Raw genomic sequence first — 26,736 nt, 5'->3', positions numbered from 1 at the left:
ACAGTAGCTTTGTTAAAATATCACTTAAGTTAAAGTACTGATGGAATTTGCTTGAATAATAATCATGAAAAAAAATCTTAAAGTATTGAAAAACATTATTGTTGTTGACATTAACATATTGGATGTCATTTTCATTATCATAAATGCAATGAATAAAACACTGATGCACATTTTGAATAACACTAGTGTTCTATGAATGACCAAAACATTTAGATGTTTATAAAACTACATCTAATCACCATTATTCACAGAACGTAAAAGGGCTGTTCAATACAATCACAAAGTCTCAGATAACTTACTTTTAGCTGCGTTCACCAACCAAAACAAATCTAATCAACAACTGCATCTGAACATATTTTCATTATTGTAGGAACATTGGAGCATCTCAAGATATATTTACCAATAACTGATGATGCAATGTTCAATGTGTCTTTTATATTGCCAATGTTTTTTTTTTTTTTTTTTTTTTTTTTTAATAATAATTACTTTTTGTTTCAACACTTTAGAACATGGGCCTAAGATACAGCCACAGATACTCATGCAGGGTTAGTTTGTCATTCAGGGTCCATCTATGTCCAAACACCACCACTATTGCATGTATTCCACCTCTCTGTTATTTGCTGTTACACTGACGCATGATGTACAGAGCAATGGCAGCACTGGGTCAACCCACACAAGGATCTACATAATCTATTTTGTATTAAAACTGAAATAATGGTGGTTGGGGGGGAAGAACATGAGCTGACAGGAGAAATAGCAATTTTTCCAAATTTTCAACCTGATCCAGAACCAGTATAAATGTCATTTGCAACGATTCATGCCAATAAGCTTTTTTTTTTTTTTTTTTTTTTTGCTAAAACAATTTTCTAAGCCTTCTTAAATTAAGCTTTCTTAATTTGATGGGTACATTTGATTAAGCATTAAATTATCATGATGATTTTTTTTATGTGCTTCACACATATTGCACACTCTGGTGTTCCTCTGGGGTCAATTTGACCCCAAGCTGTTTTAGCTGCATGTGTAAAACTTGTCTCTGTCAGTGTCAGCTCTTTCACAGTGAAAGTGACAGAGGAGAATATATAACGAATAACCCCAATTATGTTACAAAAAATTAGGTAAAAAAATAAGTGAATAGTTATGTTTATGAGAGGGAGGGGTCACCAACATCAATCAATATGAGTAATTCTGTGAATTATGAATATGCACCCCAAATTATGAAAGATTTGGATCAAATATTTTCAAGATTTTAACTCTAAAACTGAAAGTTTGACCTAACGTTGGCACTAGAGACACGAGAATGGGTCAAGGCTTCATTATCAAGGGGTTAATTATGTATTCACCCAATAAAAAAAATATCTGAGACAAAAAAAAAAAAACAATTTTCTGAAAGTCATTTTCTGGAGGCAAATAGCCCTGAGGTCAGATTGACCCCAAGGGTAAAATGTGTTTGTAATATTTGAGGATAATAGGAGGGTTAACTATATGTCAATATTCGTAATACTATAGTAACAACCAACAAAATGCTATTGCAAATGCTCTTAAACAGAAGCCAGATCTTTACTCTTCATGGAGGAGAAATGGTGCAGCTATGTAAGAGGAGGCTGGATCTTAGCCAGGTCCTTAGAAAAGATTTCTGCCAGCCTGTGTTTGAAAGTGCCAGGAGGCTCTGTGGGGGCGACACAGGCGGGGGAGCGCATGGCCTCCTCATTCTGCTTCGTGCCATCCTTTGCGTCTGCCTGGGCATTAAACCGTGGCTGGATGCAGCTCACCTCGGGGGCCACAGGCAGGTTTTGGGGACTGGATAAGTCACATGCTGCAGACTCTGTGCCATAGCCGAGAGGAGGAACTGAAGGGGAGGATGAAGATGGGAGCCTGGGATTGTGGGGAACACACCACGTGTTCACATTTGAATAGATACGCTCTGAGTCGTCTGGATCCGCTTGGAATTGACCTTTTTTAAACAAAGGAAACGTTTCTCTCCTTAAATTGTAATAAACGCAGTCCTCCATGTTTTCCAGGTCTACAGCTTCCATTGAATAACAGAGCTCTTCCTCATTTTCGTCTTCAATTTCCTCCCTTCCAGCTTTCTTGTTGCCAGAACAATGAGGTTTGTCTGCAGAGCTGTCTGTAATAGTCGAGTAGTAACAAGTGGACTCATCTGCTGTGTCAGCAGAAACGTTTGCAGGAGTGTGATTAGGAGAAGCTGAAGGACGATGGGTTGCGTCGCCGTGGTGGGTGATGGAAGAAATGGGCTTTGAGGATCCTTTGTCTGAGCCGAGAGGCTGAACAAGCGCTTTCACCTCCACTGAACAGTGTCTGGAAATAGATTGAAAGATCTGGGGAGCGTAAAGGGTGATGAAGCTGAACACTCCACCTCCAGAATCACAGTGTGGGCCTGCTTCAACGCTGAAACCCCCCTACAAATACAAACATATAACGAAAACTTTATACACTTGTAATATTATATATTTTACCTGATTACTATTTACTATTCATCATAGGTGGAGTTTGATAGAATTTAATATAAAGACCGTCTCGAGATTCTACAACGTGTGCAACATATACAATAATGCCAAAATGATTAGTAACATAATTGATTATGTTGACTACAAAAATTTGAGTCGACGTGTCGTTTATTGTTGTAAATTCATGATGAAATCGGGCCGACGGCCGCTTTCTGCTTCATTTTTGCTGCAGTACCACACATGACCTGCTGGGCGCAGTGTCGCTGCACCATTCACATTATAAAGAAGAATTGTGCAACAGAAGAAAAACCAACCTAAATTCTCAGAAATTAACTTATACTAGTATTTTTTTAAAACAACAAATCAATTCATACATATTTTGTACAGTCACTGTGTTTTATGGCACGTAAAATATTTGCATATTATGTACAATATATTAAGAATTGGGGGGTTTTTTTCGAATGAATTTGGGAAAATTGTAACGGCAACTTTTGACCACCTCCGCAAAACTCCGCATATGCTACTCATACAAGTTTGAGTCAGAGGGTTTTACCTCATCCTGCCCATATTTGTGCAGTGATCTGTAAGGCCAGCGGCAGACGGTGTGACCTGTATCAGTGTCAAGCAGCAGAACAGCCTCATGGTCTGTGGTCATCAAATAGTTACCAGACAACTTGCATCTCATTGATGCCTCTGTCTTCACAACAGACACCTGGTAGATATTTGGATCTGTACATAAAAAAAAAAAACAAAAGCAAAAAAATCACATACACATTTTTTTTGTGCCATTTCTAATCAACAAAATAAACGTGGGGGGTGAAAGTAAATAGTAACTTTTACTTTGAGTACTATTTAATTAAGCTACTTTTTACTTGTCTTTGAGCATTTTATGTATGACTTACTTGTACTTCAGTACAATTTCAATCACGTAACAGTACGAATACATCAGTATTCTTTACACCTCTGAAAAAGGCTGACTAAGGATTGCTCGCATTCCCTTAATGTGACGGACAGATCTGATCAGGAGTGTAACTCATTAGGACATAAAAATAAATGTAGTTGAATGAGCCACAGCTTTGCTGATGCTAATTCATTCTGGCTTTCATGTTTGAATAAATCAGTGTCTGTAGCAACTGCTCTTAGAGAAGTTTTCACTCATGTCTATGAATTTATTACACCATCATATTTTTTCACATTAAATTAAATATGCTCACCCATGAAGGTCATTGATAAAAAAAAATAAATGCAGCCATCATCATCATGATCACAATACTAACTCTGATTAATGGCGATTTTTTTTTTTTTTTTTTTTTTTTAATATACATATATTACAAACATTTTCATGGTCCAAGTATAAAAAGGACAAATATAGTCAAGCTGAGAAAGCCAAAAATGTCATTAGTCAGACAGATTGTTGACAATCTTTTGCAGCTATTACAGCTTTAATTCTTTTTTCACCTCATCAGCACATTCTGTTGAAGGTCAACACTATATGTAGTGCAATATTTTCACGACAACATTGCATGTTTTATTATTGCAATTAAATAAATGAATTTATTTTATTGCATAATTGTGACGCTCACCAGCCCTCCCTAAGAGTAGGAAAAACGTTATTAAAGGGAGGATATAAAAAGAGAGGGCAGTGTTACACCTAGGTGAGGGGGAAGGGAACAGGGAAGAATGAGTCAGGGTAGAACAATGGAAGGGCTGGGGAGGAGTCGACTATTTTAAGGTGAGAGTGCAATGTGGCTTTTCCATTTTGCATATTGTGTTGTGTAATAAGTTGAGCCAGTCTGGTGACAAGTGGAGAAATGGCTTATGGGTAGGGTTTCCTCAATGTAATTTTTTCCGAGAAGTTTCAAAACCATTACATTAAAATCACATTTGTCAGGCTAAGCGTCCCAACTGGGTTCTATTGGACTGAAGTCGAGACTCTGTGCAGGCCAATCACCACCATACTGATAATTAACGTGATTAAGGACTAATGCACATTCATGTTAAATATTGGGAGCATGAAACTGTCCAAAATGGTACAGTATGGCAAAGAGTTCCTTTAACTGCAGATTTAAACTCTGAAATGCAGTCCTGCTTCGTCAAATCTATACTAGATTTCACGAGACGACAAAATTTAATTTTCAAATATGGCACAAGATTTAACCATGAATTTAAAATCATTTGCATTGATCCTGTATTGTGTGGATTTCTGTGCTTTACCAAGGCTCTTCCAAGGCGAGTAAAGGTCATTGTCCTCCATGATCGAGGTGTTTCCTTCCTCAAAATTCCCTGTGTCACTTTTTCCAGGATACTTCTGCAAACAAAACGGTGGCCTGGTAAACATCACATGGAGTCTACAACCATCCTCTTATCGCTGCTTTATGACTTCAGAGGGGTAAGATGGAAGAAAGAACATATCTTGTGCAAGCAGAAGATTTGGAGAAGTGTGGAGGGAGAAATGACACGTTTAAAACGAACTTCCTCATTTTGCCTTTGTTCCCTAATTTTGCCGAATGAAAACAAATGCAGTGATGAGTGAGGATAGATGGATGATACCTGAAAGGCCAGATGACACAGGGCCTTCAGCCACTCCTGGCTTGTGGAGGAGGCTAAGATGTAGGTGCACTTGGTGGTGTTGATGTAGAAGGGTGAACACCCAGCAGGGCAAGGCTGTTTAGGAGCAAACGCAACACTTAGACAGTCACTCAGACACACTACTTTCCTCACTGAGGTTTTCTGCTTGCTGGAGCCCTTTAGGCCAGTAATGGAGTAGCTTTTGGCATCAGAATACATCTCCAAGCAGGCCACCCCAGAAGAGCTGGGTTTTAGAAGAACCGCCCATTTTTTACGCCAAGTTCTCTGTCAGAAGGGGAAGAAAATAGGAGACACTATGTTCAATAATCAGTCTCAGCACCAGAAATACACATAATAGTTCTACAGTCTGCACCAGTAAGCAGAATGCTGTTAATAATAATTATTCATACTTAATCTATATATTTCCAGCAAAACTCAGATTATCAAAGCAAAAGATATAATTTGCAAAGTTTGGTTCAGTGGTTCCCAACCTTTTTTTTTTTTAACTAGTTTTTAATCATGTTTGTCATACTGTTACAAATACACAGTAGCCATGATTAGTGCACTAAGTGACATGTGTTAGCGCCAATATTAATGACACGGTTTCTTCTTTTCCTTATACTGCATTTTATTTAAACCAGATTCATATTTGTGATTGAAAAAGTGTACAATACAGTTGTTTAAATTTGTGTGTTGTGATTTAATTTGAAAAACAATATTTTTTCAAAAAAATTTACTTTATTAATCATTCATTTTATCAAATAGTAAATATTTCAGGCGACCCCATTTAAATTCTAGGTGAAGGTTGAAATCTTACATTTAGGAATTTAAAAGTATTGCTTAGAATTAACCCTTCACGGCTACACTTTATATTGTGAAAATATGTTTTCAGTTGCTTTGTTGATACATTTCTGATTTGAAACAATTTCTTTAAAACCTTTAGACATTTTATATTCAGGGTTTTTTTTGGCAGATATTTTAAATGTTAGTACCATTAGAACACTTTTTATTTAATTTCTATGGGTGAAAACAAGGCTAAATCTAGAGATGTTTTCTATATTCATAACCTGTAAAAAGAACACACCACTAAATAATTGTAAATACATTAAAATGGTATCGATTCTCATCTTGGAAAACCACTGTATTTTTCCATCAGATATCGTATAAGATCTTTACTTTTTCCTATTTATGACCTTCTATGCAACCAAACCTTCACATTATAGGCAGGGTCTGAAGATTATAATAGTCACTCGTTATTTATGAACTGAAGTTTATTTTTGTTTTATTAACACTTATTTAAAACCAAATTAATTATCAGACGTAGTTGAAAAGATTGGCAATATGATGTAAATCAATATCCACTGTATTCTGTAGATATATTGTATTAAAAGAGACAAACAGGATGACGGGCCAGTGATACAGAAGAGAATAATCTTACTTTTCCAAACCTCACCCCCTGGAGATACAGCATTCCTTCTTTGAAGACAGCCTCCATTCTCAGGATCTTTGTTACTTGATACAAAAGCTCCCAGATCCGTCCTCTACCTGGAAAAACTGATTCTATGTGACCACTTTTCTCATCCTCTGACCTGCAACTTAAGAATTGCCAAAGAAAGAATGCACAACTTCCTTTTGTATTCTTGGAATTAGTTTCCCAACTTCCTCGCGAAACTCATAATCTACCTTTTTACTGTTCTGGATAAATACACAAAAAGATGATAAGAAATATGCTGGTTTTATTTACAAAGAAGTCAATATATGTCACAAAATGACAGATGTGGGAGAAATTAGGAAGGAGGAACTTTGAAGTAGTAAAAAGGTAGAACACATGACAAACAGTTGTACAGTGGGATCTAAAGAGCATTTCTCCAACATGTCCACAGCTCAGAAGTCCATTGAGCTGTGAGCCAGGTAGTCTTTCCGTCCGATGTTGGTGACCTGCTTGGTCTGCATGGCCTCCAGTTTTGGACAGTCTGTGATACGATGGCCGAGACCACCACAAAACGTACAGCCCCTCTCGTCTGTGGACACATGAGAATCAGCCTGTGAGCACATTTCTCCTACTGCGTTTTAACATAAACAGGATGAAATTATCTAACCATCGTCTCATTTAACCCTCGTCTATCATTGTGGATGAAATTGTCCATTTGGGCACATTTTTTCATCCTAACTAGACATTATTTTGGCTTTGTTATTGTGTGCACAATTTTTTGTCATCAAATTTAAAAACTCAATTTGTTTTGTTTTCATCGATCACTGGAACACAGAGAAACAAATTCACTTCTGTCTTTAGTCATTGAGGGCATAAATGTCAACCTCAAAATCTGCTTTAAAAATGTACAATTTTACAACTAATTGCAAACATTAACAGTTTGTCCATTTTAACCCTTTACATGCAAGTTTGAACACATAATGACACTGTCGTTATATAAAAAAATTTAAATCCTTGTTTTTGATAATATATAAAAATGTGTTCAACAATATAAGGTATGAACATCAAATATGGTAAAATGTCACTAGTCGTACCTGAAATAACACCCAATCTAACTCCCTTTGAGAAAGAAAACGCTTATTGCATTTTTTAGAAAAAAATTAGAGATTTTAAAAACTAATTTTGATGCAATTGTGGGGCATTTTTTTGGGAACAAGTAAGATAGGATGGTGAAAAGTAAGAGTCACTAAATTGGCTGAAAAATGATTGATTGAAGAAAATCCATCAGCCTCTAAAGCAGTTATTTTCACTGCAGGACCAAAAATTGATTGTGATGGAAACTAAACATTCAATGTGCAGTGGATGAAACGACATATGCCAATAACATACAGTAACTGTGCAAAATAAACATAATATATTCCATAGTGAGACATCAAGACGAATGTTATGAAAGAAAACATTGAGATGTTATTTACATGACATGCAATATAAATTCAACAATATGGGACAACCACTGCTTTGACAATCCTTTAAAACTCAAGAAAAATAATGTAATTGGACATTCATTAGCTTTAGATATTTTTCTCCTAAATCACTTTAATGAACTACATTAGTTTTGGTTAAAATAGAGATTATATAGAGTACTATAGAGAGCAGAACATGCTCCAATTTTTATTCTATTTTTTATTTTTTTACTAAAAATAACATTTTGAAATATGAGCAAGTGTTATTGAACTTGTTTTTTGTTATTTAAAAAACACACAAATACAAACACACAAAGACTTCAAAGTGACTTGAAATTAATAAATATTTGCGATTTTTATAGGACAAAGAGCTTCAAATACAAAACAAAAGAGCGTAATTTTGTCCTTAATGAGTAAAACAAGTAGTAGAGGTGTCCCGATCCAATATCAGCTTGAAAACGAATATCGGATTAAAATTTCCTTTTCTTTTTTTTTTTGTAATTCATTTTTTATTTATTTTATTCAATTGTAGAATACTGTAGACATTATGTTGAAGACTTTTCTAACATTCCACACTACAAAATAATTAATTATTATTTTATAAAAAAAGTAAAATAAATAAAAGTATGTATGATTCATGCTGATATCGGATCAATATCGGTATCGGCCGATATGCAAGGCTGCAATATCGTTATCATATCGGAAATGAAAAAGTCGTATCAGGACATCCCTAAAAAGTAGTAAACTAATGTCTGAAGGACAAAGAAAAGTAAATACTGAATATCCAATTAAAGACAAGCAGGGAGGAGGAATTGGTGACTCACCTCCGATGTCCAGCATGGTCTCATCTCCTGTTTGAAGAATCTGGAGAACTGGGGGAACTTTCTGTTTTGCTTCGACTAGCAGAGCCTTAAGATCCATCAACACAGACTCATCTGTTAGAAAGAAAAACAACTTCATCTCATAAACAGGACAAGAGTGAACAGTAAGAGCTGAATGAACCATTGTCATTCTAAAAACATGTCTGAAGTGTTCTCTTTAGGCTCTTAGCATAAACATGTATGCTGTGTTGTCTCCCACACATTAGGACAGGACTACAGTGCACTGTATCTCATCCAGTTTAAAAACAAAGCCCATTCTTACCACAGCCTTTATTGATGAATGTTGTTGCAATACCAGTCTTGCCTGATCGCCCAGTTCTTCCAATCCTGTGGACTAAAACAATACCAGAAAGATTCAGGAAATAAGAAAAGAAGCAAAGCCTAACCCACACAAACCCTCCAATGATGTAGAACTACTCACCATAGTTTTCTATCTCTTCAGGCATGTCGTAGTTTACCACATGCTGGATGGCAGGGAAGTCCAAACCTTTGGAAGCAACATCTGTAGCAACCAGAACATCTTTCTTCCCCTCTTTGAAAGCCTCGATAGCTTTGGTTCTTTCTTCTTGATCTGAAAAAACAAACCAACAAACAAACATAAAAACCCAACCTTTTTTTTTTTTTACAATAAATAATATCTTCAACTACAAAATGTGACTCTCAGACAGGAAGAAATTTACAAGAAGGGTGACACCTAGTGGTATTAGTGAACAACTACAAAAGTCAGGGTATTATATGTTGTTTATTCCCAGCTAAATAAAAAGAAAAGGCTCATCAATCATTAACTCTGTTGCTTGTTAATCCTTTCCTCAACCAAGTCCCTAACACTGGCTGAGGACGCTTTGTAAGCCCTGGGCTTTGTCTGAAGGACATCAGTCTTAGACCAGAAAGTCTTTTTCTGTATTCTTTCTGCATTCTTTAGTTCTTGTGCACTCCTTTACATTTACATGCACTTTTACACTATGTGTGCACAAACGGTGCGTCTCATAAAAGTGTATGTACTGCATGAATTTTATTTATTTTTTGAACTACTTCAGACCTATCCATAGATATAAAATGTATTACACATTTCAAACCTTTTTTATGTTCCCATTAACTTTTTATGATGAGAACCTTTATTTTTTTTCAGCAGGAAAAACACTAAATATGCAGTGTTTCCAAAAATAAGGGCTAAAGTGAAATATTTGTGATGAAAATATTACAGCCTTGACCGTGTCATTAATTGATAGCAGTATTGAAATTATTGCATTATTATTTTTGGCACAGGGACAGTTTCAAAGAAAAAAATGACACTTTTGCACCATGTATATTTTGCATGGTTGGTAGGAGGTCATTACACCGAAAACATATCTTCCCTTTATTGGCTTAGATCTATTAGGTGTTATTGAAAAAGCATTATAATCTGTCATAAATGAAAACCATGTGGTTACAATGGGAGTCAATGGGGCAAATGTATTATCATTAGGTTACTAAGTCTCAGTATGATGCATATATCCTTTTCTATACACTTATGACTTTGGAATTGAGAAAATAAAATGTAAAAACCATAATGGTAAAATTTCATACAGCTAGCCTTTAAAATGATCAGAATATTGAGAGCCAAACAAATAAAAACACCCAAAATATCACTTTTGGTCACAAAGATGGTCTGAGGGTTAATAAAGAACCAGATGGATTAGTGGTTACCTTTTCCTCCATGTATGGCCACTGCCTCAACACCTTTGAGTAGGAGATACTCGTGGATGGCGTCTACGTCTGCCTTCTTCTCTGCAAACATCAGCACCTGTCAGACCAAATGGAGGAGTTTATTTATTTATTCATGGATCATAATGCAACATGTGAAAGCACTGACTGGTGGGGGCGTTTTCTGTAGACACTCCAGCAGGTACACCATCTTTGCCTCTTCCTTCACATATTCTACCTCCTACACAATGAAAAGACATGGTTTGATTATAAAATGCCTTATGATTAACATATAGATGCAGAGTCGTCTCCTATGAGCAATTTACACACCTGGATGACGTCCAAGCTCGCAGCTCCAGCCCGGCCCACGTTGATAGTGATAGGTTTGACCAGAGCACTTTTGGCAAAGTTCTGGATCTTCTTGGGCATAGTGGCACTGAAAAGCAGGGTTTGCCTTTGACCCTAACAGGTACAGAGAAATTAATTGAGGCTAATTATTGCTTGTGTTGTTTACAATGAGGCTGAACACCTTTGGATTCACTTTAACTACAAATATTGTAGAAAACAAGATCCCTCTGAAAGCACAAAATGTTGATTTTATAGGTAAAATCTTTAGAGAATGTTCTAAAAACCACTTTATAATAACAGTTATAATTAGTTAATAGATAATTAATAAACTGTTAATGAGTTATAAATTGTTTGTGAATATTTGCAGTTTGTTAATGACAGTATTTATATTTGTGCTTTATAGATAGCTAAGATAAGTTAATTTATAAAATAGCTGTATGTTAATGATTTATAACTATACCTTATACATTACTAATATAACTACTACTGCTAAACTAATTACTTGTTAGGTATCAATTAAAACTTTATATATGTTATTGGGACGTTATTGTAAAGTTCCAACTATTCCTCATTTACTAACATATATAAAGTTATATAAGTTGGTCAAGAACCACAGGAAATGTCTGACATCTGTTGTTGTTAAAAGTTTCTGTATCAAATATTGAGCTCAACTTTTTCTATTATATCTTCTACTTAGTTTATGGAATAAAATGAAAATGTATTCTTTGAAAATAGGGGTGTGTATTGCCTGGCATCTGGCGTATCTCGATACATAGGTCACGATACAATATATCCCGATATTAAAGCATAAGGCGATTATTGCGATTTTTTTTTATATATGACTTAAGAAACAACTAATCTGTAAATGTGTACACCTTCATGAGAACATCATTTATGAAATATATTTTATTGGCATATTTTACACTCAAAACATTGGCTTTAACATGCCATGTGCCTACAACTTAAAATAAAAAAAATAACATTCAATCTCCCTGTGGCTTTTAAACCAACTTTGACTTTAGTGCAACATGACTTTAGTGCAACTTAACTGAGGTATATGCCTAGAACAACAAATAAATGCAGAAAGTTAATACTTTCTTTTTAGATTTTATTGAAAAAACACAAGCTGGTCAACATGCCCAGGTTTCAGAGCACTTCTTTGTGCAGTTATAATGTTTCCTGAAGTGGAAAAGACTTTCCTGGTTAAATAAAACTTAAAATAATAATATTTTTTTTTAAATCGATATGGATGCATTTAGAATCGACCCTATTTTATTTCACCACTATTTGAAAATGATACAATGTGTGGGTCTGTGTATTTAAATATTTTCTCTATGACAGTTGAAGTGAACCTATGATCAAAAGTATAGAACTCTTCAGTCTTTGGAAGTGGGAAAACTTGCAAAATCAGGAGTGTATCTAATACTTATTTAGTTATAAATCATTAACATACAGCTAATATGTCATTTATAAACTGTTAACTAACAGCTTGTAAGTTATCTATTGGCTATATATCTAAGACTGTTATAAAAACTGTTAGCAAATATTCAACAAGCAATTTATTACTCATTAACTAACAGTTTATTAATGATCTACTACCTACTTAAAACAGATAGTTATTATAAAGTGATACCTAAAAGTTAATACAACAATAGCAGTGACTGACCTTGAAATAAGAAAAAATGGTCCTGATGTCCTCTTCAAAGCCCATGTCAATCATCCTGTCAGCTTCATCCAGAGTCAGGTAGCGGCAAGTGTCCAGACTCACCATCTTCTTTTGCAGCAGGTCCATTAATCTTCCAGGTGTGGCTACCATCATGTGAACACCACTGCAATAAAAAACCAATTACGTTTTATTTCACCTTTATTAAAGCCGGCAAGGACGGATTAGGAACACACTTTTTATTTACTACAGTGGCCAATGTTTGCGTTTTTTCAAACACGACTGAATCGTAACTGAAATATCTGCTTCTGAGCAGCATCCAGACCTCCTCACTGGTAATCTCTCTTACTTTTTTACCGCCTCCATCTGGTCCTTGACAGACATCCCTCCGATGCAGAGGGCCGAGCGGAGCTGAGGCGCTCCTTCCTCCTCCAGCAGCTTGCAGTAATACTCGATGATGCTGTGGGTCTGCCTCGCCAACTCTCGCTGGAATACAAGAGACGGTAATGAAATCGTATTAGCCCAAAGAAACGCGCAGCTCATGTCGGCCTTGCTGAAGGGCAAACATCAAGCAACACAACCATATGGCAGCAATAAATTCGAGCTTGAAGAAGAAGGAGGGGGAAAAGCTGCTGCCTGTATTGCTTAGTGTGAACATACACGGTCAAACCAACAATCACACTATGTAATGTATTGTGAGTCGTCTTTGATATTTTCCATTAGTTGTGTCCTGTTTGACTTACTGAAGGACAGATGATGAGTCCATATGGTCCTTCTCTCTTAAAGAATGGCAGCCTTTTTTCCTGCTCCAGTGAAAACATGATGATGGGCAGAATGAAGACTAAAGTCTTTCCTGAGCCTGTGAAGGCGATGCCGATCATGTCCCGACCTGACAGGCTGTAAGGAGACACATCAAGGTTGGGGTCAAGTACATTTTTCAATTACAATTACATCTTCAATTATGATTACAGTGACCAGGATTGTTTCCAATTACAATTAAAATTATTATTTCCCTGTGTAAGTCAATTACATTTTTAATTACTAAAGTACAATTATTAACAATTACTGAGCCTTTGATAAATAACCTAAAATGGGGATCATAGTCATCAAGGAATCCGTGTATCATTCGTTATGTAACAAAAACACTCATTATTTGATATTTGTTTCCAAAACTAAAATGAAAAAACTGAAAACGCCTTGTTTTTCAAAAACTAAAAAAATGGAACACCTTTATTTGATTTCTCCATTACCGATTGGCCAAAGTACGTGACCCGGAAGTGTACTCTCATCCGACGCTAACGGCTATGCTAACGTCAGTTCGGCATGAAAAGATCGCTTCTTCCAACTGTGCCTCTGTGTTGGGCACAGAACCTCCTCACGGACATTTCAGAGGATTTAGAAACTCCTAAGTGTTGCAAAGCTAAAGATATCTCGGAATGTGTAACGCTTCACTTCTGGATCACGTACTTTGGTAAATCAGTGATGGAGAAAACGAATAAAGGTGTTCGTTTTCCATTTTCATTTTCTGTACCGAAGCAAAAGAGCTTGAATTTGAAAAACAAGGCATTTCCCATTTTTTCATTTTGGTTTTGGAAATAAATATCAAATAATGAGTGTTTTTTTTTCATTTTTCATGTTTTTGTTACATAATGAAAAACGAATGAACGAATGATACACGGATTATCAAGGGCCGAATTCCTGAGACTTTTAGATGTGGCCCTGCTCCAACACACCTGGCTGAAACCAATGTATTGTCATGGAGCTCTGCAGAAACATGATAACAAGCCATTCAGTTGATTCCTCGAGGACTGAAGTTCGCCACTCCTGACTTAAAACGTAACCTCCGCTTGTGTTGGCTTTTTATTAGCATCTCTTGTCTTAAATCATCTGTAAAATGCACTAAAAAATATGATCTAATTTGTTTCTCATCTCTTGGTTGACTTGTTAGGCTTCCTAATCAATGGAAATATTGGTATTAATATTTTTGGTGTGCGTGTCTGAGCCTTTTTCTGTCAGTATACCTCTAGATTTAAATCTTAAATGATCCTCAAGAAAACTGACAGGTAGAGGGAAAAGTTGAAATTAAACACAATTGAATGATTGTTCAACTACGTATGTGTAAGTCATAGAACTGTAACATGGTTCTGCAGTTTCTGCATTTAATTAAATAATGTAATGGACATTTTTTATAGAATTCCCATGCCAATTACAATTACAAAGTAAATTATCTGTATCTCAATTACAATTCAGTTATTACAACAGCAACAGCTTTTTTCAATTACAATTATATCACAACTCTAATTAATTATCAATAACAATTATAAATGACCCCAACGTTAGTTGAGGCAGTTAAAAAAAGGCAAAATAATTAATTAATTAAAAAAGAAAATCAAAAGCAGACTACCGTATTTTTCGGACTATAAGGTGCACTTGACACTTTTCTCAAAAATCGACAGTGCGCCTTATAATCAGGTGCGCCTTATGTATGAAATTAACTACTGTGCTTCAACATACTGAACTGAAAAAGTGAGTGTATTGTTCCGTATTTTATGTGTTAAACCTGAACAATGTTGAGAGCTATTGTTAATGAGTTGAATAAAGTTTGACTTATCTGACTATTTTATTTAGCTTAATAATAATAATAATAATAATAATAATAATAACAACAACAAACCGGTGCGCCTTATAGTCCGGTGCGCCTTATGTATGAAAATAGACCCAGTCAGACCCATTCATTGATAGTGCGCCTTATAATCCGATGCGCCTTATAGTCCAAAAAATAAGGTATTCCCTTCATGTTACACTTACATTGTGGGGATTCCCTGTATTTGAATTGGTGTTGGATGAATGATGCCTTTCTTCTTTAAACCTTTAAGAATAGCTTTAAAGATAAAAAAGACGGAGGTTTGTTTCAGGATGGGGAGTCTCAAGGATTTACAAAAAGTTAAACTGTGTTCACGAGCTCAGTACCAGGTGGAAGCTTCATCTCTCTGAAGCTCTTGATTGGAGGAGGGGTCCCGTCTCCATCCACCAGTATGTGATACTTCTTCCTGACGCGCTCATGTCTGCTGTCTGGCATGTTCAGGATGTAGCGTGGTGCCTTCCAACTACAACACATTTCATGAAATCATCTTGACCTTTACATACAAAACTAAATATTTCATTCCTTAGCATCAGACTCACCCTGTCTTTATTGGGTCGTCATATATGATGCCTTTGGCCATTTCCTTTACAGACATTAAAGCTGAAAGAAGAATTTCAAAGTCATTTGGTTTTTTCCTGTTTCTAGTTGATGTATACAACATGTCAAACTCGAGGTGCGTGGGTCAAATCCAGCCCTTTAGAGCTTCCAATTCGGCCCACATGCAAAAGTAAAAATGAGAAGGAAAACATGAATCATTGTGTAATTATTTCAGTTGTTGATATCTCAGCCACTCCAAATACACAAATTCAATAAAACTCCACAATATTCGCCGGCGCTAAAAGTTTCCCCATTCTTGTATCACACAATGGCAGCCATTTTTAATCTCAAAGTGTTGGCAAAACTAATTTTTTTCAAAATCCTGCAAAAAAAGGCAATTCATTCAAGAAAATGCAAGTTAGTAATCCTGTCACTGACTTCTTGAATATTATTGGTCCTTACACTTTGTACAAACTAAGCAACAACAATGTTGAAATTACTATTTTCTCTGTTTATAATCTGCGGCCCACTTAAGATTAAACTGGTCCATATTTGGACCTTTAACTAAAATGAGTTTGATACCTTTGCTTTTTACATTTGTTTTAGCCTGAATAATAATATTTTTATATTTGTATTATTTTACCTCTGCCCTCTGCTACGCTCTGAAGGATCTTCTCTTCCTCTTTGAGCTGCTTCTCTTTGGCCGACTCTTTGCGTGCTGCAGAAACGAGAACAGAGTTTTCTAGAAGTGAGTGAAACGAGCTAAAACAGGGTAAACACACATCTGTAAGCACACAATGAGCCACCTTCAGCTTTTTCTTTGAGGTGCTGATGCTGATCAAGGAGACTGACGTTGGAACGCGGACCGAGACCCTCATCCTCATCCCTCTGCTCCTCCCCACTGTCCTTCTGCTCTTCATCTACCGCCTTTCCACGCAAACGCAGCATCTTCTGTAGCTGGAAGTTTGTTTACAAATGTTAACTTTGTATACAGAAAACACACACAAATATGAATAAAACATATATTTGGATATTTACCATAATTAGACATGTTTTGAGCAATGTTGACATTGTTTTTTTTTATTTTTAAAATAAACATATGTAGTTCAATGTGTGCCCAAATTAAGGATTTCTCATTCCACTTGTATTATCTTGGCAGTGATTCAATTTGTTATTATGACTATCTGTTCTTACTCATGTGTGACACTAGTGTTTAATTTATGCAAAGTAACAGATGGTGTGGGATTTATGTAATACTGAGAATAGTTTCTGGTGCTTTCCTTGGTTTAAAAAGATGCAATACAATCCTGATGTCACATTAATTAAAAGTGTCCTCTCATGTGGACAAAAAAAAATCAACTACTAATCCAGGCACGTGGCTACAGGTGTCGAGCAGGACAGTAACATTTTCTTACCATTTGTTGTTTCCTGATTTTGACCGGAACGTATGGAACATAATCGTCATCCTCTGATCCTTCTGAGCCAGATCTCCCATCTTCCCCGAGGGACTTCTGCGCAAACACATCATCAGAAGATTTAACGCCATACTGTGCCTTTGCCTCCCACCCATAGAGCATTTAGGATTACACATTAAAAGGCTTCCAGATAGCAACACGCCTTTGAAGAAAAGTTAACCATACAGTGGATTATGTAGCAAAAATTAAAAGGCGGAACATTGACTTTGATTTAGTTTTTAGGAGTATAAAGTAAAACAACTGGACTCACGTAATATACGTTACACATTAAAAAGTCTCACAACATTTGGAACAGTGTGTACAGTAGTTAGGCATCTGGGATAAAGTGAGCAGGTGTAAGACAAACTTTAAAAGCAAACATTTCAACATACAGTATACAGTAGTTATATATGGATAAATGTCATATAGAACAACCAGAACATGAGAAAATAATATGTTGCTGGGGCCTTTGGTTATCAATATACATACATATATATTTATTAGTGGTGGGATTCAATTTAAAAAAAAAAAACAATCTAATTAATTACAGGCATAACATACAACATAATAGTATTTGACAGTAATTGACATGAGAAGCAACGTTTTCCCAATTTAAATAGTTTTTGGTATATGACTGAATAAATGAAAATAATAAGTGAACTGAAACAACAAAATTGTGTTTATAATTTTCATCACTGAGTGCTAAACATATTACGCAATATGAATATAGAATATTGTGAATAAAATTGTTCACAAAGCACAAACTTAAATTTAGGTGAGCTGAGCTATTCATGCTTTTCTAGAGATTTTGTAAACTTTTTAAAACAAAAAAACAGCACGTAGTAGAGCTCGATTTAATCAATTTATCGAATTTGTCGATAAAAATTCTAATTCGAGTTTTTTTAAAAAAAAATATATATATATATATACAGTAAATTTATATATCTTGGACTTTTTGGCGTTCCATTCTTGTGGGTTACCGTAGCGCGATGTGAACCAGCACCCTCTTTGTTTATATTTGTTTACCCTTTAAGTAGGCTATATGTGTGCCACAGGCATGTTTAGTTTTTTATTCGCACTATGCTGAGATGCTAAGGAAAAAGTTTATTATTTTTTTAATTGTAATGTTATATGTTATGAAATATGTAGTTATCTGATTTCTTAATCAGAAAATTTAAGCTACTGTAAAGTTACTGTTGCACTTTTGCTTAAACCTGGGTTAAAGCTCGAAATAGTTGAATGACAGAGAATCATTTACTTTATATTTTGGGATTGTTCTATGCATTTTAACTCTTGAGGACAATCACAACAATGAAGTTGCACTTGACAATATATCTGATGTCTGCAGGCATTTTTAAGTGCATTGAAAATCGAATCAAAACTTGATTTTTTAGACAAAATTGCCCAGCCCTAACACTTAGTACAGAGAAGTGGAAACTGAACATAGCAAAATTGTTGGCATTAAATAAATAGACCAATTAATGAAGCTGATGAATTTAGTTGAAAATTATTTTTCTGTTTGGAGTGGGAAAAAAAAATGTTAATTAAGATTAACTGTTATTTTTCTGTAATTAATTAATTGCAATCCACGCGTTAAAGTCACAGCCCTGAGATATATATATATATATATACCTGCATAGTGTGTGTGATAAAAACTTAAATATAGTTATCAATAACAAAAACAGGAAACAATTTGTCCAGCTGGGTGACATCATTTAAACATTACTTGTGGAGTCCCGCAGGGGTCATAATTAGGCTCAAAACCGTTTATTTTAAAGATAAATGACATGTTCATGGTTTCGGTCATTTGGACACAAATGTTCTTTGTACTGGTGAGAATTAGCAGCAACTGTTGGATGAGGTCCGGAAAGAACAAAGTTAACTGAAATCACGGTTTGACAAGAACAAACTATCATTGAATTTGGAAAAAAATAAAAGTATATTATTTAGTAGCCAAAAATAAACTTACATGTGAAAAGGATGATTGATGACGTTAACTATCGAGAGATTCAAGAGTATATGATTATGGACACAAATTTGGTAAAAAATAAAAATTGTACAAATAGTTCAGAAGGAAACTAATAAATTACTGCCAGCTAACTTAAATAAAACATTTTTAGTCAGCGATAAAGGGTTTCAATTAAAGCTGGGGTATGTAGAATTGTGAGGCGCTACACGCTCCCCCCTCCCCTCCTGAACAAAAGTGCACACTGGAACTCTTTGTGACTTTTTTTCTCCATAGAGACTAGGAACTTCATCTTGTGCTATTGGAGAGTTTTCTGATGTTTTAGAGACATGAAATGAAATCACTGCTGTGAGGACAGTAAGAGGCTCAAGAGTCACAGCTGCTCCTCAAACACAAGCAGACGATCTCAGCTGATCAGAGCAGACACACTCCGTCCACACTGCAGATGAATTGGGTCTGTTCTTTCCTCCTTAGATCATTTTTAATAAGTTATTTATTCCATCTGTTCTAGCTCACTCACTCTCTGACTCGGGGAGGACTGCACTGACTGACAGCAGATTGCTCACTGCACACATAGGGCCCTATAAAATCTGTTTTTTCCCCTCAAAAAAACTCATAATTAAACAAAAATGTATGTCAAAAATAAAGTAAGATACAATTAAAAGGTAGATATAAGTTGTAGTGACATGGATTATTATGACTGCTCCTATTTAATTATTTATGTGTCATAAAGATGTATGAGAACTGCATTAATGTCACCCAATTTCCTCTCAGGGATTAATGGTTTACTGAATCTAATCAGGTTTATTAAGTTTTGATCAACTTATTTAAAATTAACCTAATTCAAATTATCCTATCTTATGCAGCTCTGATGAGATGTTGTTCGAACTTGAGGTTGCTTGCTGACTGTGAATGTGTACCTACAGTTGTGTGCGAAAGTCAGGGCACCCCTTTAAAAACAGCATATTTTATATATTTAAAAAGTTATATTCATATTTACTGTCTCTCTGGTATATGTGAAAAAAAGACAATATTGTCAGGAAACATTAATGCATAGTTACATTTTATTTTATAAATTGAACAAAATTACAAAAACGAAAAACATAATTTCGGCATGTGCAAAAGTCGGGGCACCCTGAGAGTTTCAAAGTGTCAGATTCTTTTTACAAGCTCAGACCTCTACCAGCTCATTGGTCCTGAAGCATGTGTCAACAATTGTCATTAGGGAGTGCCAGCTGGTGCCAATTTGAGGGTTTCTTAAATACGGCGACTCCACAAATCTTGTACAAACACTCAGCAACCATGGGTTCCTCTAAGAAGCTGTGTAAGACAGAAAAAATGAAAGTAATTGATGCCCACAATGCCGGGGAGGGCTACAAGAAGATAGCAAAGCGTTTTCAGCTTGCAGTTTCCACAGTGCGAGGCATAATTAAGAGATGGCAGGTGAGGGGAACTGTGGAGGTCAAGAAGAGATCTGGAAGACCAAGGAAACTCTCGGAGAGAACAGCTCGTAGTCTGGTCAGAAAGGTAAACCAAAACCCACATTTGACTTCAAAAGACCTCCAGGAAGATTTAGCAGACTCAGGAGTGGTGGTGCACCCTTCCACTGTGCGCCGATACTTGCACAAACAAGACCTTCATGGAAGAGTCTGTAGAAAAAAACCTTATCTACGACCTCATCATAAAATACAACGTCAAAAATATGCAACAGAACATCTACAGAAGCCTGATGACTTTTGGAAACAAGTGCTGTGGACTGATGAAGTTAAAATAGAACTCTTTGGCCACAATAAGCAAAGGTATGTTTGGAGAAAAAAAGGAGCAGCATTTCATGAAAAGAACACCTTGCCAACTGTTAAATATGGGGGTGGATCCATCATGCTTTGGGGTTGTGTTGCAGCCAGTGGGACAGGAAACATTGCTCGGGTGGAGGGAAGAATGGATTCAATTAAATACCAGCAAATTCTGGAGGCAAATATCACAGCATCTGTAAAAAAGCTAAAGCTGAAAAGAGGATGGCTTCTACAACAGGATAATGATCCTAAACATACCTCCAAATCCACCATGGACTACTTCAAGAAACGCAAGCTGAAGGTTTTGGAATGGCCTTCACAGTCTCCCGACTTAAACATTATCGAAAATCTGTGGGTAGATCTTAAAAGAGCTGTGCATGCAAGACGTCCTAGGAATATTGCAGAACTGGAAGCCTTTTGCAAGGAAGAATGGGGAAAAATCCCAAATAATAGAATCCAGAGACTTGTTGTTGGCTATAAGAAGCGTTTATAAGCTGTGATATCTGCCAGAGGGGGTGTTACTAAGTACTGAAGGTACTGATGCTGTAGGGTGCCCCGACTTTTGCACATGCCAAAATTATGTTTTTCATTTTTGTAATTTTGTTCAATTTATATAATAAAATGTAACTATGCATTAATGTTTCCTGACAATATTGTCTTTTTTTCCCATATACCAGAGAGACAGTAAATATGAATATAACTTTTTAAATATATAAAATATGCTGTTTTTAAAGGGGTGCCCTGACTTTCGCACACAACTGTATGAGGCATGGACAAAATTCTGGAATAAAAAGAACTAAAGGACAACACGGACTGAGTTATTCTTAATTAACCAGACAACAGTTCGAACACTGAGCAGGGGACGATGATTAAAGATGATCACGTTTTCACGGAGCCCCGCTGTGCCACACGAAAAACAAGCAAAGCTTTACAGGCACAGCAAAGTTAAACGGGCACTGGTGTGTCAGTAATTAGGAGTCAGTAGTAATTTGTGTTGTTTTAGACGGTGTTTGTGGTGGTTTAAGACGAGTTTAATGCAGCCAGGACAGGAGGGGGGAGGGCGGTGCACCAAATAAGCAGTCCCCTGAAATGATTCCCCATAAAAAAACGGTCTTTGCCCCACGGTGACGTTGTTTCATGCCAATTCTGTCCATTTCCACGTTTAACCGTTGTCATTGGTCGATTCCGTCCGCGATTCCGTTAACCCAGATTTCATAGGGCCCACTGACTCCGCAGACTCTATTCCTCCTGAACACAGTTGTGCCTTTATTCTGTTGCTTCTCCCCCACAGTTTTCCTTCATCCTCTAAATGTGCCGTGTAACCGCTGTGCCAAAAGCCGCATAAGAGACTTCAGCTGAAATATAAAGCCATGGGACTGTCCCTGTTCTCAGATCCAGAATGCGCATCTACAGGTGCTGGTCATAAAATTAGAATATCATGAAAAAGTTGATTCATTTCAGTAATTCCACATTACACACAGAATAACACATTTCAAATGTTTATTTTTTTTACATTTTGATGATAACTGACAACTAATGAAAATCCCAAATTCAGTATCTCAGAAAATTATATTACCTCAAAAATATTTCTAGAAATGTTAGCCAACTGAAAAGTATAAACAAAAAAAGTATGAGCATGTACAGCACTCAGTACTTAGTTGGGGCTCGTTTATCTCTTCACAATACTCCATAGATTTTCTATGGGGTTAAGTTCAGGCAAGTTTGCTGGTAGCTTTGGCACTGTGTGCAGGTGCCAAATCCTGTTGGAAAATGAAATCTGCATCTTCATAACGTTGGTCAGCAGCAATAGGCATGAAGTGCTCTAAAACTTCCTGGTAGATGGCTGCGTTGACCTTGGACCTAAGGAAACACAATGGACCAACACCAGCACATGACATGGCACCACTAACCATCACTGACTGTGGAAACTTTACACTCCACCTCAAGCAACGTGGATTCTGTGCCTCTCCTCTCTTCCTCCAGACTCTGGGACCTTGATTTCAAAGGACATGCTAAATTTACTTTCATCAGAGAACATAACTTTGGATTACTCAGCAGCAGTCCAGTCCTTTTTGTCTTTAGCCCAGACGAGACACTTCTGACACTGTCTCTTGTTCAAGAGTGACTTGATACAAGGAATGCGACAGCTGAAACCCATGTCTTGCATATGTCTGTGCGTGGTGGTTCTTGAAGCACTGACTCCAGCTGTAGTCCACTCTTTGCGAATCTCCCCCACATTTTTGAATGGGTTTTGTTTCACACTCCCCTCCAGGCCGTGGTTATCCCTATTGCTGTACACTTTTCTCTCCCACATCTTTTCCTTCCCTTTACCTCTCTATTAATGTGCTTGGACACAGAGCTATGTGAACAGCCAGCCTCTTTAGCGATGACCTTTTGTGTCTTGCTCTCCCTGTGCAAGGTTTCAATGGTCTTCTTTTGGACAACTGTCAGGTCAGCAGACTTCCCCATGATTGTGTAGTGTACAGAACTAGACTGAAAGACCATTTAAAGGCCTTTGCAGGGCACCAGGTGTCTTCAGTATTGAACCTCTTCACAATATTCAAATTTTCTCAGATACTCAATTTGGGGTTTTCATTAGTTGTCAGTTATAATCATCAACATTAAAATAAATGAACACTTGAAATATGTCAGTCTGTGTTAAATGAATGTATACATTATGCAAGTTTCATTTTTTGAACGGAATTACTGAAACAAATCAAATTTTTCATGATATTCTAATTTTATGACCAGCACCTGTACATTTGACAAGCAGCGTTTGTACTACCATCAAAAGAATGTGCATTTCTGTCTGTGGGGTGACACTGCGGAATGGTCTAAAAAAAAAAAAAACACATCTGAAATGAGTGAAAATGTCAAAGAACTTCAAAAGTTAAAAAAATAAAATTAAAAAAAACAAAGCATTTTCTTTCTGAGCACATTGTGGTTATTAAAAAAAAGGAGAGAAAGAGGGGGGTAGGACTCGAAAAGATGTTGACTCCTTTTCGTACACATGAAATGCTTTGTTGTGGAATTGCGTGCCCTTGAACTATTGATTTTTACGTTTTCCATCCAAAATACATAAATAATAAATAACCCTGGAAAGGACTTATGTAGCTAGTAAAGCTGATCATTTTTTTGTACGAACAGATTGTTGTCAACCCAAATATTACTTTAATCATCCACAAATTTTAATGGGTAACAACGCAATGATGACAATATAAGTAGAATGTGTCTCGTTATATAAAAAATAGGATGTTTCATAAATACCAGAGGTCTTTAGTGGAAGTCTTTGAAATAAGATCAAATTTGTAATTTGACAACGACAGTACTAATATCACAATTGTTTGATTGAATTATAAATACATTTTTTTTACTTTAAATTCAGACGAAAAAGAAGGTAAGGTGACAGAAAACGATAATAATATGTCATTTTTTCCTGACGGATATTTGATTTACAAAAAAAAAAAAAAAGAAAGAAACAATTAAAACAAAACAAATGACACCCATTCTAATTCGTATATTACAACCAAGACCAAACAATAAATAACCAACAAATTATAAACTAGAAACATTTGAACAATATTTTAACCTTTATACCATAATACAGGTAAGGTTAGAAACGCTCACCCCTTTTTACTGTCCCGTTTAATATATAAATCATATTCTTTAGATCGTCTTATTCCCAAAATAATCACGGAGAATTGTAGTCTTGTCACGATCTTTCTGGCACTGGTCCTAAATGTATACTTCAGTTTTGTTATAATAATGCCCTCACAACTTGGTGATCAGGTTTAGCAAAACTACGAGGCTAATCCGAGTTCAGTCATTACTTCCTCCATTATGTACGTTCATCTAACGTTTTTTTTGCAGCACAACTCGTAGCTATGAGCAGCCTGAAGAATAGATGTCACACATAAATATATATTGGGTGTCTCGTCCATATTAAACGTTTAAATGTGACGGCACACAGCAGCACGACAGACGTGATTGTGTGAATTATGTGGCTAATGCTAACACCGGAGCCACCAAGTAAACACAAGAGAAACTTACCTTTTTAGCCCGACTTTCAGTTTCCATATTTTTTTCCTTAGAATGCCCTGTGTCTTCGGTCAAAACAATTACTGTGCAACTACACTTGAAAAAGCTTATTTTAAACAGTTTAACCACATGTTTACAGGTCCAAAGCTCGAGCAAGTACGGAAAGCCAGTAGGCGCAAACCTTTTTCCCGAATAGCGGCGATTTTCTTCTTCTTTGTGGGGTTTATTGGCAGTTTGCGTTCAGTTTTAAGCGCATTACTGCCATCCACTGGTAACAAAACAGCCCGTGAGTCTATATACTTTAGCATTTGGGCAGCGTCCGAATAGTCCCTCCCATATACATAATATGCGTATATTATGTATATGGTCCATCCCAAACCCACTATTCCATAATCCCGTGGATGACGTCACGGGTTAAGGAAAGGCGCTCGGAGAGTGGTTAGGAAAATGTGATCACGTTTGCTTTGACGATCAGACGCACTTCCACTAGGTGACGTAATAATCCGACTGCCGCGTCTCCTTTCCTCAATGTAAAATAAAATTCGAAAGCTTTCTTATTTTGGCCACCACTTAAACACTTCCGGGGGTTAAAGAACAGTGGATAGGAAAGGAGATAGGTGGACTCAGCCTGTAGCGATTAGCGTCTTCTGAGGACCCCAGTGTGGATTAAAGGACGCTGAGCATTGTGCCTGACCTAAAAACGTTAAGAAAGCAAAGACCACACTTAATTGTGTCAAAACTGTAATAGTTTTAATCTTTCCGAACGAAAGATTTGTTTCACAGTATCAAAAGTGATTAAAAAAACACAAAACAAAACAAGCCAACACACTTGGCTGTTGTTGGTATAGTATAAATCTACATTCAAAACATTAAATTATACTCCTTTAGGTGAATATACTGTATAACCAGGAAAGCATCAGAGATGTAATAAAAAAAAAATCAAAAAAATCAAAAAAAAAACCTCAGCACAGTTGCAGAGGAGAAAATGAAAACAAATTAAAGAAATTATTCAGCTAAAAACATAGGTATTTTGGTGAAACCTAAGTTTTCTGTCCGTAGGGTAGCTGACTTAATACTCCCTTCATGGGTTTCAGACTGGGCAACTGAGGCTACCACACATCACTGTAAGTGTAGGATGGTTGAAAAATACATAACATAACTCTCAGACGGGTCATACGTATTCAATCAGTATGTACAAGCGTCGGCACAATATGCTTCACATAAGGTGTCCTGTTTCTCTGGTGGGTGATGAACTGAGGCTCACCTTTCAATCGTAGTATTTGAAGAAAAAAGCTGCTTCAATGAATCTTCAGAGTGCATACGTGATATTATTTCAATAAATAGTTTTTCTCCCCAAAATTGTAACATGGAACCAACAGGCATCCAGTTTTCAGGAACAGGACGCAAGGGTGGTAATATACATTTTTGAGGGGGCATTTATATCATGCAATTGGAGTAATTTGCAAGGCAATGCAAGTGCATTGATATATTTAAGATGCATCCAATCAGCCAAATAAATCGAAACAGGGACAAGGATCTAACAAGTGCTGCCTAACATACATCATTTTCTTTAGTCAAAAGCAAAGTACCTGCATTAAAAATGCAATTCATTTCAAACCAAAGAGAAACCAACACATGCACTGCTGCCTTCTTGAGAAGCAATTAACACAATAGTTGCAGAAAGCGAAATGTTTTTCCTCTCAATCACTGCAAATGCGTCCTTTCTTTCTGACTGTTGTACAAAGACGAATAATCTCTAGCGTTGACTGAGACTAAACTAGCGATGCAGAATGTAAACGAC

The 26,736-nt window shown here is 36.3% G+C and overlaps 2 protein-coding genes across 2 annotated transcripts; both read right to left on the bottom strand.

Annotated features, from left to right (window-relative positions):
• Positions 1–447: 447 nt before the first annotated feature.
• dok3 (docking protein 3) lies at positions 448–6,613 on the bottom strand. Its single transcript, XM_028460219.1, has 5 exons — positions 6,472–6,613; positions 5,016–5,318; positions 4,680–4,773; positions 3,019–3,194; positions 448–2,417 (listed from the first exon to the last, which is right to left on the bottom strand). The coding sequence occupies exons 1-5, from the start codon at positions 6,526–6,528 to the stop codon at positions 1,587–1,589; spliced, it is 1,461 nt and encodes a 486-aa protein (XP_028316020.1). The 5' UTR covers positions 6,529–6,613; the 3' UTR covers positions 448–1,586.
• Positions 6,614–6,752: 139 nt separating this feature from the next.
• ddx41 (DEAD (Asp-Glu-Ala-Asp) box polypeptide 41) lies at positions 6,753–25,445 on the bottom strand. Its single transcript, XM_028460218.1, has 17 exons — positions 24,948–25,445; positions 17,100–17,195; positions 16,491–16,641; positions 16,328–16,402; positions 15,687–15,747; positions 15,474–15,610; positions 15,312–15,384; positions 13,247–13,400; positions 12,853–12,989; positions 12,507–12,669; positions 10,823–10,954; positions 10,662–10,733; positions 10,496–10,592; positions 9,231–9,380; positions 9,072–9,143; positions 8,753–8,863; positions 6,753–7,054 (listed from the first exon to the last, which is right to left on the bottom strand). Exons 1-17 carry the CDS (start codon positions 24,972–24,974, stop codon positions 6,918–6,920), a joined length of 1,845 nt encoding a protein of 614 aa, XP_028316019.1. The 5' UTR covers positions 24,975–25,445; the 3' UTR covers positions 6,753–6,917.
• Positions 25,446–26,736: the final 1,291 nt, after the last annotated feature.

The sequence above is a fragment of the Gouania willdenowi genome, chromosome 10 (genome assembly GCF_900634775.1).
Source record: "Gouania willdenowi chromosome 10, fGouWil2.1, whole genome shotgun sequence".
Lineage (NCBI taxonomy): Eukaryota > Metazoa > Chordata > Actinopteri > Blenniiformes > Gobiesocidae > Gouania > Gouania willdenowi.
This window is presented reverse-complemented; position numbering and strand designations above follow the sequence as displayed.